General features: G+C 24.1%; 1 protein-coding gene across 1 annotated transcript in view; it reads right to left on the bottom strand.

The window, feature by feature from the left end:
* The window catches only part of LOC132918210 (uncharacterized), a 107,877-nt gene that overhangs the window by 11,437 nt on the left and 79,486 nt on the right, over positions 1–16,954 (bottom strand). The window contains exon 4 of the mRNA XM_060979342.1: positions 10,509–10,594. Coding sequence (XP_060835325.1) covers positions 10,509–10,594 — 86 coding nt within the window. The remainder of the gene's footprint in view (positions 1–10,508; positions 10,595–16,954) is intronic.

The raw sequence follows: 16,954 nt of genomic DNA on the forward strand, positions 1-16,954 counted from the left end.
AAGTTTCTATGTAGGACGAAAGCAAGTCACGAAAGCTAGTGGAGCGCATAATCGTTTTTAGTTATAACTGAAAATGTATAGCTGTAGAAATTATATTTTATGTATTATAATATTTATTATGTGGTAATATTATTTTATTTTTATTATTTTGCTTTATAGAAAATTATTATGTTAATATTTCAATTTCGCAGGTTATTAAAAAAAAACTACAACATTTGTTTTGTGTTGATATTAAAATATTACATGAAATTAAGAATAATATTTTGCTAATATAATATTGTACAAGATAAACACGCGAATGCTGGAAGTTTCGTCCGCAATAATGTCAATGTGTAATAATATATATATTAATAAATTGTCATCGTCAGTTTTGAACCGAAACACTACGAGTACGTTTCATTGTGATTGTATCCATTTATTATGTTGACACGTTAGTAGTCATTAAAATACCGTGTACCCTTTTAATTACCTACTGTGACCAATATTTGAGTATGTAATCGACGCGCATAATATTGATTTAGTCGTTTCGAGTTCGGATAATATTATATAGGCACGTGTAATTGTAAATTTATTTATTGTCTTCTTTACTTTTCTCGTGTACTAATTACTGCTTTGTTCTGTCGTGTTATTTATGCTCGACGTTATGTGTAAATCTAATTTACCGACTACGTTACGGGTCAATACATTAATACATAGTAAATAAACGAAAGAGATGGCTCATTTATTTTGTTTTTTACATTTAATTTCTTAAATGGAAATACGTTAAACATTTACGTAGGGCATATATACAATACACTGTACAAAATGTATACATATACTGAGTGATCGTTTAACAGTGAACAGTCATTACTCATTACTCATTAGGCATGTCAAAAAGTATTAACAAATATTTTTCTTACATAATTTTAAATCTTTTACTGCAGTTTACACCTTATTTCGTAATATTTTTAAAGTTTTTACCTATTTAGATTGAAAATTTACATTTTCAATTTCATGTTCTGCTAATATTAGTAGAACCTAATATAATAACTATCGATACAATAGTATTAATATTTAGTACATACTATACATACAAATTTTGAAACTCTCATGGCACTTTATGATAATCATCATTCGTCAAAATAATAAATGCTTATAAATAATTAATTACTGGTTAAAAATAATTCTCAGAAAAATGTTCTGCTTTGAAATATAAAATTCAAAATGTAAATTGTCATTTAAATATAAAAAATAAGATAAAGATACAAAATAGTAAAATTAAATAATTTTAAAAATGCAGTTTTGTAATGAATTCAAATTTTGTAAAAAAAATATTTTTAAAATAAATTGTTTGTACATTTTGAGAAAATGAATGTCGATTGTTAAAAGAATCACTTTGTATATATTTACGTTTCATTATTTTGGTATGATTAAAAGCCGGTCTAAAAGCTTTGTGAATTTTTTTTCTATAAAATATATGTTTTATTGAACTTAAAAGTTTACACAGTTATTAAGATGTTTTTGCTTTATTCATACAAATTGATTGTATTTTAATTGCATATTTTATTTTGATCTACCAACTAATAATAACTTACAAAGTATTTTTAAGGTTTCACCATTATATTTATTACTTACTTCGAAACGTGTAAAAGAAAGTTAGTTTTTATACTTTCATTATTTTATGAGCTTTTATGATGAACACTGTTTGATCAAGAAGAGAGATAAAATAAATATAAATTTGAATTTATAATTCGTATACAATGTTAATTTAGATAGGTATTTGAAAAGAGAATACTAGATTTTAGTAAGATTTGAATAAATAAGAAGAATCAAAATTGTAACACTTATCAAGTACAGTTAGAATAAATTAAACATTTAAGAAAATTATAGAAGAGAAAAAATCGAACCACGTAGAATAACTTTTACGATAATTTATCAATTAAATTTCTGTTGTGAATATTGTCAATTATAAATATTAAAAAAACTATGAAGACGTTAAAAGTACTAGCTGTATGCTAAATTTTATTTGACGTTAGTATATACTTATTATTATTCTTTAAGCTATATTTCTTAATTTTCATACTTTTTTGTATAATTTATGTTACTTAACGATCAAATAATGTTTTTGTTTGTAATCAACTGGGATATAATGACTATTGACTTTAAATAAAATTATATAATTATTATTATATTCTAATTTAAATACTAATTAAAAATGTGATTTTATTTGTTTATTCATACTTACCCATTTTTGTTGTATTAATAGCTTTTCAATTTTCAGTAGTTCCAACGTTACATGAGAGGTTTTTAAGCCTTTGTACTTGTTTTTCTATAACGTTGGAACTACTGAAAATTGAAAAGCTATTAATACAACAAAAATGGCTAAGTATGAATAAACAAATAAAATCACATTTTTTAATTAGGATTTAAATTAGATTATAATATATAAAGTTATTTAAAGTCAATTATATTTAAAGTACAAAGGCTTAAAAACCTCTCATGGTTTGTGGTTAATACATTAACACTATTTGTGAATTTCTAACTTCTAACTTGTTTTGATTTAGTTTTATACAGCACAACAGAAAATGACATTTTATGTATCTGATAGTTGATACTATTCTAGATTGTCATTAGCAATTATTTTATTCTTAGGATTACTTCAATTGTTTCAATTCTATTATAATTATTCAAAAAAGTTTAAATAAGTGACTTATTATTCTTTACATATTAATATATGTATTTACTTTTATTGTTATTGCCTTACCTATTCGTTAATTAAATGTTTTTGGGTTTTATGTGGATTTGAGAGGATAAAATAAATTTATCTATATATTTAAAAATGTATTATGCTATTAATAATATAAACAATAAATACAAGAATATTATAAAATTGATTGTCAATGGAAATTTAATCTTATAACGATAATTGACGAACTGATGAATTACTATTATTGATAATTTTTAGAAATAATTATCTATTTTACGGACCATCACAATAGTTTACCTATTTTATATATTTTATGTTTATAAGAACATTAATGAGTAACATTTTTTAGCGATATTTTTGTTAATGGTATTATTAAACATTTAAAAGTCAATGATGCCGAAAGATAAAAACAAGAAAATAACTTAGACAAGTTTGTACCTGATTTCCATTAATTATAAGTACCTATAATTATGTTAGTGGTTTTATAATAATTGTATTGTTCCTATATTGGATCAACATTTTTCCATGCAACTTTTATATAAAAAAATAATAATTATAATGTATTAAATTTAAATTTGAATTCAAGATAACATGGTCCTAATATGATATTTGTGAATTATAATATGTAATGTTTTAGATAACACAGATGATTAATAAGAATTAACACATACTTTTATTTGAAATATACATTAAACTAAATGTAAATTACCTAGTTAAGTACCTAATGTGAATAATAATTAATTTTTATAAATGAAAACTATGATGTTTCATGGTTAAAAATCTTATAATCGTGTCATCATTCTACCTGAATAATGAACAATAGGGTTTAAATTTTGAACCACTGAAGAATGTTATTTTTGAAAATGTAAAACTAAATGTTTACATAATATTTTGTTTATGAGTTGTTTAATTTTATAAAAGAGTATACAATTTATATTTGTTTTACTTATTTGTAAATCTCTTTGTTTGTAGGATGAATATATTGTTAAAATATTATATTTCCAAAGTGACTTTATTTGAATTAATGTAGACGAATGTTTATAATATTTATAGCTCTTTGGTATTCATAAAGTGAATAATATTTTATTATAGTACATGTACATGTATATTATTAATTTATCATAATCATATAGCCATATAGGTAAATAAAATATATTCGTACGTTGTTAATACATATTCAGTGTTTGTGAAAAAGAGAATCATAACAATGACCTTGGTTTTGTGTACCATGTTAAACTTTTTATTTAAAAATAATGATTTATTTTTCGACAGCTAAATTATTGATTTAATTTTATGAATACAACTTAAAAATGAACTATCGTGTACTTATTTTATTTGTGTTTCAAAATACTACGTGGATATTATGTTTTAAGTATTTAAAATGTTGCATTTTTCGTTATGAATACTATTTTAAGTTAAGAATAAAATATCATTAGATTTTTTTTTAGTTGGAAGAGTTTGGATAAATAGGTAAATCCATAATATTGAAATAAAATAAAAGGAGACAGAAATAGAGAGTGAAATAAAGTTATTTTCCTTCTTCTTTTCCTTAATTTACACCTGCTACCAATATTTAGTAACTTTATATTATATTATTAATAACTATAAATTAAATGTGAAGAGTTATTTTGTTGTTTAAAGTAGTTTATATATATTTTTGAAAAAAAATTGTTTTTAGAAGTAGTGAGTAATAATAAATAATTAATACTCTTATGTTATGATTGGAATTGATGTTATTATTGTTGCTTAAAAAAAATACAAAATTTATTTAATTTTAAATCAGTTATGTGGATAATTCGTGTTATGTTTATAATATATAATATTTGTATTTTTATAATACAATATATTGATGGACTCTATTGGTTTATTTTATATACATTGTGTATTAAAAAGAAAAAAATAGTAAAATACACTAAGATTATAAAACCACTGATCTTAAATTTTCACTTGGAAAATGTTATTTCCTTTTACAAACTGAATAATAATATTTAGAGATAAATCAAAATACAATTATTCTGATGAATGGATAGTTCGAAAAATTTAATATTTTAATTTTAACATTGGTAACATGGCACATGATATACTTTTATATATTTCCTTTAAACCGTTCACACGAACACACTCATAAAATATAAAATGCTAAAATTAAAAATTTTTTTTGAAATTCTATACAAGTTTAATAAAACAAATGTAATTGTTATTACTGCATACTATTACCCAGATGAGAATATGAGTTTTTTGTTTGTTGGGCTGAGAAAAGGGGTGCCTTGATGACATGAAAATAATTAACGTCAAGATTTTGTCACGAAACCTATTATAGCACGTTGAAACCTCTGATGTGACATTAACTTATCAAAATATAATTAACGACCAGTGGAAAACATTAAAAAAAAGAAATTGAAAATATAGCAAAACTTTAGTAACAAATTATACTTAAAGCATTATCATCGACCGGATATTCTATTTTGACTCTGCTAATTACGGTTACTTTTAACTTTCTCATAATTTTAAAAAATGATGTAATATTGTACAAGCCATTTGGATTCAAATAAAATTAAATGCGATCAAAATCATATTTTTTTTCATAAGAACAGTATCAAGTACCTAATGTCTGTAATTGGAATTGTAAGCATACTGTTAAAAAAAACAAGAGCTCATAGGCGTCATTTTGACGAAATATTATACATTTTAAACATTTATATAAAAATCAATTAAGAATAATAAGCATTTTACTGAAAATAAGTATGGTTTTCACACCACCAACATTTTTAATATTATATCGTATAATAAATAAAATGGAGAAATTTTTAAGATTTTTAAACGATTAGATTTGAAATTAAATTTAACTAATTACTTTACTTTTTATAGGTAATAAATTACGAAGTTATATATACATAGTATATTGGAAATAACTGAAGATATCGGAGAATAATTTGAATTAAATCAGTTAGTATCCAATATAATAAACTAAAAATATATCAAATATCTATTTTAGATATCAAAATAGATTGCTTGGTAGAAATGTGGTCAAATAAATTTAGTATTAAAATAGTATTTCATTTAATGTAAACAGTTGTTGTTTATTGAATAATCAAAACATTTTTAATTTTGAATAATTTAATAACGCATTAGTAATTATTATTTAGTATACTTCTAAATACTTTTTATATTTATGGGTTTTACTGGCTTAAGATCTTAGCAAAATTGTTTTTAGATTTTGATTAAGAATATATCTGGGTAAAGTAAGCAATGTATGATGAATTCTTAACCACTTGGTTTTTGTGTCTGGTTTAACTTGTTAATTTAATATTTTAGTACTGTGTCATATGTAGTTAGAATTAATTTATGTATAATAATTTTCTTGTTTATTATAATTTAATAAAATAATATATTTTTTTAAATATTAGACAGGGCTATATCTTATTATTGTTGTTAAGTAAAATAATTTAATATATCTTGAATCTTGATATAGCTAGCTTAAATTAAATCGTAGCAAATTCTATTGATGTAATGAAAACTCTGATTTGGAAAATTAACATAAAATTTAAAACAAGCGTTAAGTTTTACAGTTTTTTTTATGATTGATTATCGTCTTGTAAATGAAAGAAGAACGAATAATGTCTTACATAAGTGTGGAAAGCATGACACAGATTGATTGTATCTTTATGAGGAATTTTTAGTTAAAATAATGCAGTTTATTATATACGTAGTACATTGATACGATATAAGAGTAGGAATGTATCATTGTGACGTAGACTGATGTATGAAGGGACTCATTTACGAAAAATAAAATAAAAAGCGAACATAACACAGATCCAGGTAAGGCACAAGCTGATATATCACTGGGGTCGTTGCGTTGGATGTGGACGAAGACGAGATAGTAATGTTGGGGTTAGTACTAAAGTTAAACCATGTCGAAGTAGTAACGGCGTAGCGACAAAGGTAGTGATATGTAAACTCAATGTTATTAATTACAATAAGTACTTAAGGCTATGATGATTATTTGGCCGTACCTAATACAATAATATTGAGCATTAATAGAACATCAGCTTTGTGATAAATTTAATCAATATAGAGACTTAAGTTAATAAAGGTAACGTTACTCTTGAAATTTTATTTCTATAAGATATTTCGTAATTTACTACGTTGGATATGAAATAATCTAAAAGTAGTATTCTAGATTATGTATTTTTGAAGACGTAACTATATAAATATTTTAAATCATTTTTAGTGGAAATTTATATTTTATGTACAGATATTTGAAATTACATTAATAATAAAAATAAACGACGTAATAATAAATATTTAAATGATTAATTTTTGAAAATATTTACTGCATTTTGTATTGTTTTATTGTGAATATTATATTATATTAAGTTAAACGCCTATTTTTTTTGTTACTAAAGTAGTAATTGAATTTAATATAATATCTAGTAGACCGAGTTAAATTTTAATAAGAAATCGAATTACAAAATTTTTGAAGAAATATATAATATTTGAATCATCATTAGTAGGTACTTCAATTATAAAATTATACCCTATATTATATAATATTGTTACACTCTCTATCTCTAACTCGAGCTTTGCTTAAAAAGGGATGGATAACCATTGTATTGTAATAATTATAAACTTGTGTATTGTAAATTTTAGATTATCATTGTTTTAAAAAAAAAAAAATTATTTTTTATAACAGTAATATTTAAAATTCTACCAAATAATCAAGGAATATATGACATGGAGATGAATCAATAAAAAAAATATTTATAATAATAATATTATTATATTATATTATATACATAATATATTCATTGTAATAATAAATTATATATGGACATTTAAATTACTATTATTAGGCTATTGGAGTATTGACAAGGTGATGCAAAACAGAGCTTAGAAATCAATAATTGGTAGCACATCTAATATTTAAACAGCTAAACATATGTCGACATAAAGAGATACTTGAATATTATGTAATTACTTTTTTGCTCATTAATCTGTCGTTAAAAGAGTTGAGCTATTCCTGGGAACATAAATTGGCAGGAATTTTCAATAATATTTTAGGTTGGCTGAGAATATAAGAATATAAAAAAATCAAGCATATCATCAATTAATATGTTATCTAACGACGTATTTAAATTTTTTATTAAAATATGAACACATAGTTAACTCACATGTGTAAAACAAAAAAAGATTAAATTTATTCTAATTGTTTAATTTTTAAATGTAAGAATAAAATGATTCTAAAAACGTATTTAAAACAGCTAAATTTAAAAAGTCATTATACTCCTATTATTTATGTTTGTTAATCATTACAAACTACTTATGCTTAAATATTTAAAAATAAAATGAAAATAACCAATTAATTTAAATCCATTGTTGTACAGGTTTTAACAAAAAACACATCCAAATTTATATTGCAGCGTTAGCCAACATCAAAAAACAACTCTTCTATTGAATTTCCGAAAACTCATATCAATTTGATCAAATTTAAACAATATTTTGCATACTTCTATTGTTACAGATAGCTTAATTATATTGAAAAAAGAGTAAGTTATATTAAATGCCATAAACATGAACTTGTCATATAAAGACAAAATACGCTCTATTGGTTACAATGGTTACATACCTAGTTTAACATTCAGATTTTATACTTGCATCGCAAATATTTAAATTATTTATATTTATATTACTCTCAAGCAAACCATTAGTTGATAATTTTATTGATACATACCCAATAACTACAATTCTAGAAAAACCTAGAAAAACTTAATAGTTATTCTGTGGTTCTATAGCAATAGTGTCATTGTTACTGCTTATTATAAAAATTAAATACGTTTGAGTGTAAGAGACTAAGAACTCGGTTTAATAAACATTGATAAATTATTTAACCCCAGAACAATTCGCATTTATTTGATTTTTTACTTGTATTTATTATTTCGGTGGTACGGGTTACCAGTTCAAATATGGTTTGTGACGTTTGTGCAAAGGCCATGTGTTTGAATGTAAACTGGCCAGTATGGTCAGAAACGTCTTGTGTACGAAAGATTGAGCGTTCAAACATTTAACGATGTTATTGTATAATTGCGATAATATATGACATAAATATTTGTATCACACATAAAAAACTTATTAAACAAATATTTCTAAGAAATATATGCCATAGATAAGACTGAAATGAGGTTGAAAGTAAAACTTATATGAGAAAATTACAACCCACAACTCATCCTTCCAGAAATGTCAAAACGACTAATACGTCATGGCACAGAATAATAGAATAGGTAATATCGCCTTATCCTGGTACGAATATTAAGTAACTATTATTTAGATGCATGCGATTTCCTAACTGTTTTTGTTTTACAAAAACGTTTTAACAATTATAAAAATATTGAAAAGACTTGTTAGTTTGTAGACGATCATCGAAAAAATTATATATCAAATTTTAAATTAAAAAAATATTACTTCTACAAATATATGTTTTATTTTTTTTGTTTTTCCACGAACGAGTCTGTTCCCATGGACCATGACTGAGAATTTCCTGGAATTTCTGAGGGTACCAACTGTAATTGTTAGAATTATAATTTTATTTAATATCTAAAAATTAAGACTTCTGACTTAAGAAGTGTTTCACCCATGGGTTTAAATACGTTGAATCCGGCCATACGTAAATGTATGTAACCTTTAATTTAGAATTTAATTGGACTTTTTAAACTGAAGAACGGGTGAATGATATGTTATGGCAATGTGTTTAAATAATATTGACTGTTACATGTAAAAATTTAGTGATGATCTCTGTTAATATGTATATAATTATAATTCTATATAAATTATGTTGTGCATGTAACATTTAATATTTTGGACCACTTAATACAGAATTGAGTAACTGAATAAACATGGTTTTTATCATTATTGACATAAGTAAGTAAATGTCATTGGATAATTGGATAAATTCCATTCAAATTACATATTATTTACTTGGGTTGAGACACGTATATAACCATAAATGTCTTAGTAATAAGCCATACGTCATTTTGTACAGTTATTTGAAAAACAATTTAAAATATTTGAATTTTAGCTAATGAGATATACCTTGAGCTGAAACATTTGAAAATATGTTTTATATATTATGGGTACAGTATGATATGTTTTCGATACGGTCATGAAATATTTCAAGGAGGGTTAGTAATATGGCATATAAATTGTATAATTATGTATTTACTCATTTGGAATCATTAAAATAAACATGATATTGTTAATATTTCAGTTTAAGAATAACAAAAATTATTTGTTATTTTAATATTTTAATAATTGTATTAGATATTTAAATGTATTTTATTTAAGTTAATGTTTAAATTGTGGTTAATTTAAACATGATGTTCAAATTTGTATAAAAGATAAATATAATCTATATGTGTTTTCAACATTTTTGTTTGAGTTGTTTAATATTTTATGAGTATTTATATAGTTGTGTATTAAATAATAAGTAATAAATGTTTTATTCAATCGTCCGCTCAATAAAAACGAATCGGAATACGTTTTTAATTCAATACGTCTTCACACATACAGTGTAGCTTACTACTTCTTTCGAAATAAAAGTAAATAAAATGGATGTTGCCTTTAGTATTCGGTCTTGATTTTATTTGTAATGGAAACGAAAATAATAAATAAAAAAAACCAAAATGAAAATAAGAAAAAGATACCGAAGGGAAAAGAAAAGTTCAGCATTGTAAAAGTCATGTTGAATTGTTGATAATGGCGTCTGTAAGTTATATGGATTGTTTGCCTTCGAAATAAAACGTTCTGAGTATAAATGAGTAATATTTACTTTGACGATCCCAAGGAGTAATATGACACTGGCAGCGAAGATGAACAAATTTGTTCCAATTACGGCAGAGTATGCGATTTGAACACCTGTAATAAATTAAAAAAAAATGTCGTTAGTTTAATTTAATAATAATTATAATAGTAACACATTTGTATCATTAGCTTTAAAATACTTTAAAATATGTAATAATTATTATTTTCCCAGGATTAATCAAGCTTCAAATTCAAGACAATTGTGAATACAGCGAACGACTTTAAAAGAAAAATAAACCAACACTGAGTGTGAGAATATTCTTCCCTCCACATAGAAATTATTTTCGAATATTAATTTAGATATATTATAGCTTTTACATTCAAAGGTATTTGTGTAATTTTTTATTATTACATTTTAAATGTGTTAAAATATGACATTTATTTGTTTTGTAAACAAAAATTAGTTTCATTAAAATTAAAATTATTTTTATTTTTTGTTCCCAATAATGTAAATCTATTTTTAATATTTTTTTTCAGAGGAAATACATAAATTTTCTTTTATTTGAATTCGTTTGTAATTTATGAACAATAAATATCAGATTAAGACATTTTCGACTGAAACATATTATAAAATATTAATGTTTAAACAGATAAAAACTTATGAATAAAAGCAATTAATTTCAAATGGAGACCGAATTGTTATATAGAGTGTATCACGAATTTCTGACAAATGAAATAACTTGTGTTATAATCAATATATTTTTATTTTTATTTTTTTATATAATATAAAAATAAAAAATTATAAATTTAATTTAAATATTTTTAAAAAACTCAAAATTGCCAATTTATTAACCAATTTAAAAAATATTTTTAATGTTTACGGTATTTAATTTGAGTTAAATCCATTTGTGATGAACGTTTAAATATTCGTTAACTTTCTGCTACTGTATAGTTTATTAAAAACAAAAGTAAAAACCAGTAGTCAAAACGAATACGATTACCATATTCTTTATTCTCTATGACCTTTCAGTCATATCGCCACCAAAGATTTATCTAAATAATTATACACATTATCAGTATTCGGATAAGGTTATCGTTAGATCCAGATAAAAAATTCGTTTTGACTACTGGTTTTTGCTATTTTGGTTTTGATGAATTGCACAGTAACAGAAAGTTTAATGAATATTTAAACGTTTATAAATCGCAAACAGATGACTTAAATCAGTAAAATCAAATACTGTAAATGTTAAAACTATTTTTTTCAATATATATTAATAAAATGGCTATTTTGAAATTTTTATTCTCTATAAAAAAAAAAAATAAAAAGTTTATATTATTTGTGTAATATAAGCGTCAATTTAATGAAAAAAAAAAATTTTAAATATTGATTAGAACACAAATTATACCATTTGTCAGAACTTCATAATACACCCTACATATATTTTTATAATAATTTTTATCAAATTAAGTATTTTTGTATAAAAATATTGTAAATAAAATTATTATTATATATTCACTAGGACGTGTATTAAAATAGTCTTATTTGGCTAATATTATATAATATATTATAATTTATAATGTCATAATGACGTATAGTATTGTTATCCATATCATGCATATAAATAAAAATTAAGTGTTAACAAATTAAGCCTAAGAATAATAATATTAATAATTTGGAATTAATTTTTTTCCATGATGAAGTATTAATATTGAATTAATTTGAATGAAGACTATTTGAATACCAAAAAATAATTTTTCAAAATTGCATTATAAAAAAAACATGTACATAAATAATATAATTTATATGTAATACGTATAATATAGTAAGATTGTACGTATATAATTATACAATTTTAATTTTTAAAAGTGTATTATGGTTGATAATTATTGAATTAAATACACGCAATCTTATAATTCATGGTATCCCTATATTATTTTTTTTATGTATAAAGTATTGTATAGTGTAAAGTAGAAATATGGTAAATTTAATAGGAATTATTCGGCTATTATTATTATAATATAGAAACGATTTATGATAAGGACATTTTGAAATGAATGTATTATTTTATTTTATTGTTCATGCTATTACATAAAATGTCTAGTACAAATTAAACTCTTGTCATTATATTTGTATTTAAAATAAAAGTACAAAATTAATGACACGGGATTACCTAAAGTTAGAAAGTCTGTAATAAAATTCGTAAAAACATGTTTTCCTTTAAAGTAAATTGAATTTTTATTGGTGATTAGTAGGTGATTATTCTACTGTGTTTTACTAGTATTACAATTACATTTTTCTAAAACATCCCATGAAGAAAAAGGCATGTAGTAAATCTTAAAACGTACGTGTTACGGTCGAAAAAATAAGAAATATTAGTTCGAAACAATAGAAAAGGGCCCATTGATAAGTAATGTTTCGATCGTGTCATCCATTTACTGCATATAGGAGGTCAGGCTATTGTATTATTATTTTTTTTTAACTTGACGCAAATTTAGTTATAACATTAATACCTACATAAGTGATTCCCAAGCTTTTTTATTCTACGCCCCCATTATAGATTTTCAAAAATCTCGTGTTCCCCCTCTTATAAATTGAAAAAATCGTTCACCTTTTTTTTGTGTTCTTTAAAAATAAACTATACAATATTCGGAATGACTACTTTTTTTATTAATGATAATAATTATAAAATATAAATAATAGTAAATAATAAAATGTTACAATCAATTAAGGTGAAATATAATAGTAATAAATTAGTATAAAATATTAATTATAGTAAATTAAAAAAATACATAACGAAATTAATAATTGATGTTAATGCTGACAACACTTTTCTTTAGCCCGTTTCGTAATAACTGCTTGCGCCTCCCCAGCAATGTGTACCTACACGCTCCCCAGTTTGGGAACCAGTGAGTCCTACATGGAATACATACTTTTATTTTTTTATTATTTTCTGATGTTAAATCGAAAGAAACCTCATCATAAATTATTATTAAAGTTAACTTTTTTTTGTAAATTAAAAATATAATGTATTATGATATGTAACACAGTTATTTTTAATTCATACGATTAAATTAATTGATTATACATAATTTAAATTACATATTTTCATAGTTTCTGTTTATTTCATACGTTCATGTTATTCAATTCAACCATGAATACTTTTTCAGATCATCTCATATTTAATATCTCTAAGATGAGATTAATAAAAAGAGTTATACTATCTTGAAAATAATATTGTTCAAACTGTTTGAATGAAACTGTAGTGTTGGTGCCGTATTTCCTATTTAAGCAGTGCTAAGAACGAGGAGATTTAAACGAATATTTGTTTTTTTTGGTCGATTGAATGTCGCAATTCCGATCAATTTAAGATGTATACTCTAAAGAATTTTGAATTTTTATAATAAAATGTCAAGCATTTTTGTTGCGAGATTCTAAGATATTATTATATCTTATTGTAAATCCTATGTTGAAGGTTTAAAAAGATAGTAAGTATATTAAGTAAAATAAATAGTAAGTAATAGTTTGCAAAGATAGTTAACAGTCATGTAATTGTGAACTTTCCATATAACAGAATAAGCGTTTATAAAATAGCAATCTGAATAATTTTATTGTAGGTCTCGGCGTATAAGATGAGTTAGTTATCTAAAGGGTTAGACGACAGAAGTTGATCATGACGTAATACAAAGGTTATATAATATTGTATAGATACAGTTCCATTACCTACAGTATACGTCAATGAAAATACTATGGTGACAAGAGATCAATATTAATTTAAAATTACATTATACAATTTTTATTTATTTTCAAATAAAAATCGTTCAAAGACTGCCTAAATATTTTTAAGTTACAGAATATTGAATAATGAAAGTTCTGCATTTTTAAAACAATTCAGATTTTAAAATATTACTAAACTCATAAGAATAAAATATTGTTGAGCTTATATTAATAAATCGCTCAGTGAATTGGAATCATATTATTTTTAAATTGAAGTTTAAGCGATAAAATAATAATAAAAAATTACGCAGTGGGTACCACTTAAATAACAATTGGAGATTCAAGTTCTAAACAGCGGTTGAGTAGTAAATTATTCAAATCTGCTGGGTATTGGTTACAGAAATTCATTAATAATTATGCAGATTACTTAGCAGATAAAATGGAAACAAGATATTAATTATAACCAGCATACATTATGGATAAGTGTCTTAACATAATTATGTAATATAGCAATTCATCTAATTCCATTTATCTAATATATATTAAATTAAGTATAGACTATAGATATATGTATGAATAGGAACGATTAATGAATTTTGACCACTTTTAAATAAAAGTGTATTATTATTTTTTAAATTATAAACAAATGAACATTTTATAATAATAAAAAAAAATATTTGATAGCTATCATGAGGTATTTGACATTTTTTGTACGGTTTAAGAATCAAATTATAGTGCTGACAGTTGACAATTATTTGATTGATTTGAAAATAAAAATTAATCGAGAAATAATATAAATCAATGTTAGATTTTTTAAACATTTTATCTTAAGTGATTTTTTTTTATGAAATACCAGTGCAAGCCATAAAAAATACTCAACACATTTTTATAAGTTTATATAGTTTGTCCCGACGTTTATATTAAATTGTGTCGAAAACTTCAACTTTTATGCCATGTTGCGATTTTTCTCGAAAGTTATTCTTCGGACCAAGGTTTGGGTGATGAATCGAAGTGGTGGCGGATAACTTTTAATAGTGTTCGATTTAATTACTGTGTGAAAGAACACGTACACGTTAACACATTAAAAAAAAAATTGAAACGAAAATACGCATTTAGCCGCTCTTGTGGCGACTACTTATCATCGGAGTGTAAAAAAGTTTACCGAACAACTTGCGGCGGCTGCGGTGTCGATCATGTCCAAAAAAAAAATAGTGAGAGAGTTCCACATAGCCACATAGGCTTGGGTTTGGTTGAAGTATATGTATATGTGATGTGTATGATATAGACAGAGATGTCGTGGCGTTTAGATGGGGAGGGGAAGAAAGATTGGGGGAGAGTTCATAGTGATACGATCTTATAACACAGAAGCGGCTGGCTGGCTGATGGAAGGTGGGTTGTAGCGGGGGTGGAAGTGATTGTATAGTGTGTACTATACGTGTCATGTGTATAATACATATATTATGTGTGTACACTGTACATATATAATATTATACGAAACGCGGTCCGGCGAATTTAATCAATTAGTTTCGTTGCTTCCGCCGATACGTCAGCAGGATAAACTGCACCGTATATTACACGGTTTAAGCAATTCATTCATTAAAGACGAACCGACAAATATTTCGCGCGCCTTACATATCCTGTAATTGATATACGTCGCACTAATGGCGAGCATTACCTGTTTTATCCATAATAAATAATTATTAAACACTGTATTATCAAGCTTGTGGTCATGAGGTATGGAGGGGAGCAAGGGGCATTACAGTCCCTTTAGATCCAACCGTTGCACTTACCTATTATACACTTATATAGCACATTTTCAACTTGTTATAATAAAATACGTAATATACATTGTGTGATCGAATAATAATGATGTGATAAAATGTTTAAAATAAAGAAATATTACGTTGTACCAGACCTGTTATTCTAAATTTTTATTGATCTGATAACTTAATTTTATCGATTGTCTCTGTAATATTGAAATGCGTGCAGTAAAATTAGACAAAATATACGCTTCAGCTAGAATAAAATTGTTGAAAGCCGAATTGTTGCATAAAACCTGTACTACATAATCATTATGAAAAACACAAGAAATGTTCCTATCGATACCATGTGAGTTCAAAGGTTATGTAAAAGTGAAAACGATATAGTTGTTTGAAAAATCTTGCATTCTTTTAGTTAAAAGATTACAAAAATCGTAAAAAGAAAAAATTATTTACTAAAAAGGTTACATTTAATTATGTTTTTTATTTTATGCGGCAGGTATTTTAACAGAATCCAAAATGTTTTATCAAAATCTAGCAACTTCTGTTGAATAATTTTACATATTTTTTTTTTAATTCGTGTAATGTGTTGGCGCGTCCATGAATATGACACCGGCATATTTGTCTGTGGATTTGCAAAGTGTAGTGGCTTTAGCAAAATCTAGTGAGTTTTAACAAATTGTTGATATCAATTACATAGCCCTAATATAATGTGCCAGGCCAACTTGATGGACATATGCATAAACTATTTTTTCATGATTAAGTGTCAACTATTCAAAATGTATGATAATGATCTAATCGTAAATATTTTGCTTGTATGGTTGTACACATAATATAAAAAATATATTGTACAAAAATTGTAAAAGAGAAAATTCTGTATTACATTAATGTATTGTTTATTAATTTATCATGAACAAATAACCATTCTTGTGATTGCTTATGATTTATAATGTCGAATATAAACATTTCAAAAGTATGAGATAATACAAATAATACGAA

The sequence above is a fragment of the Rhopalosiphum padi genome, chromosome 1, assembly GCF_020882245.1.
Source record: "Rhopalosiphum padi isolate XX-2018 chromosome 1, ASM2088224v1, whole genome shotgun sequence".
Taxonomy (NCBI): domain Eukaryota; kingdom Metazoa; phylum Arthropoda; class Insecta; order Hemiptera; family Aphididae; genus Rhopalosiphum; species Rhopalosiphum padi.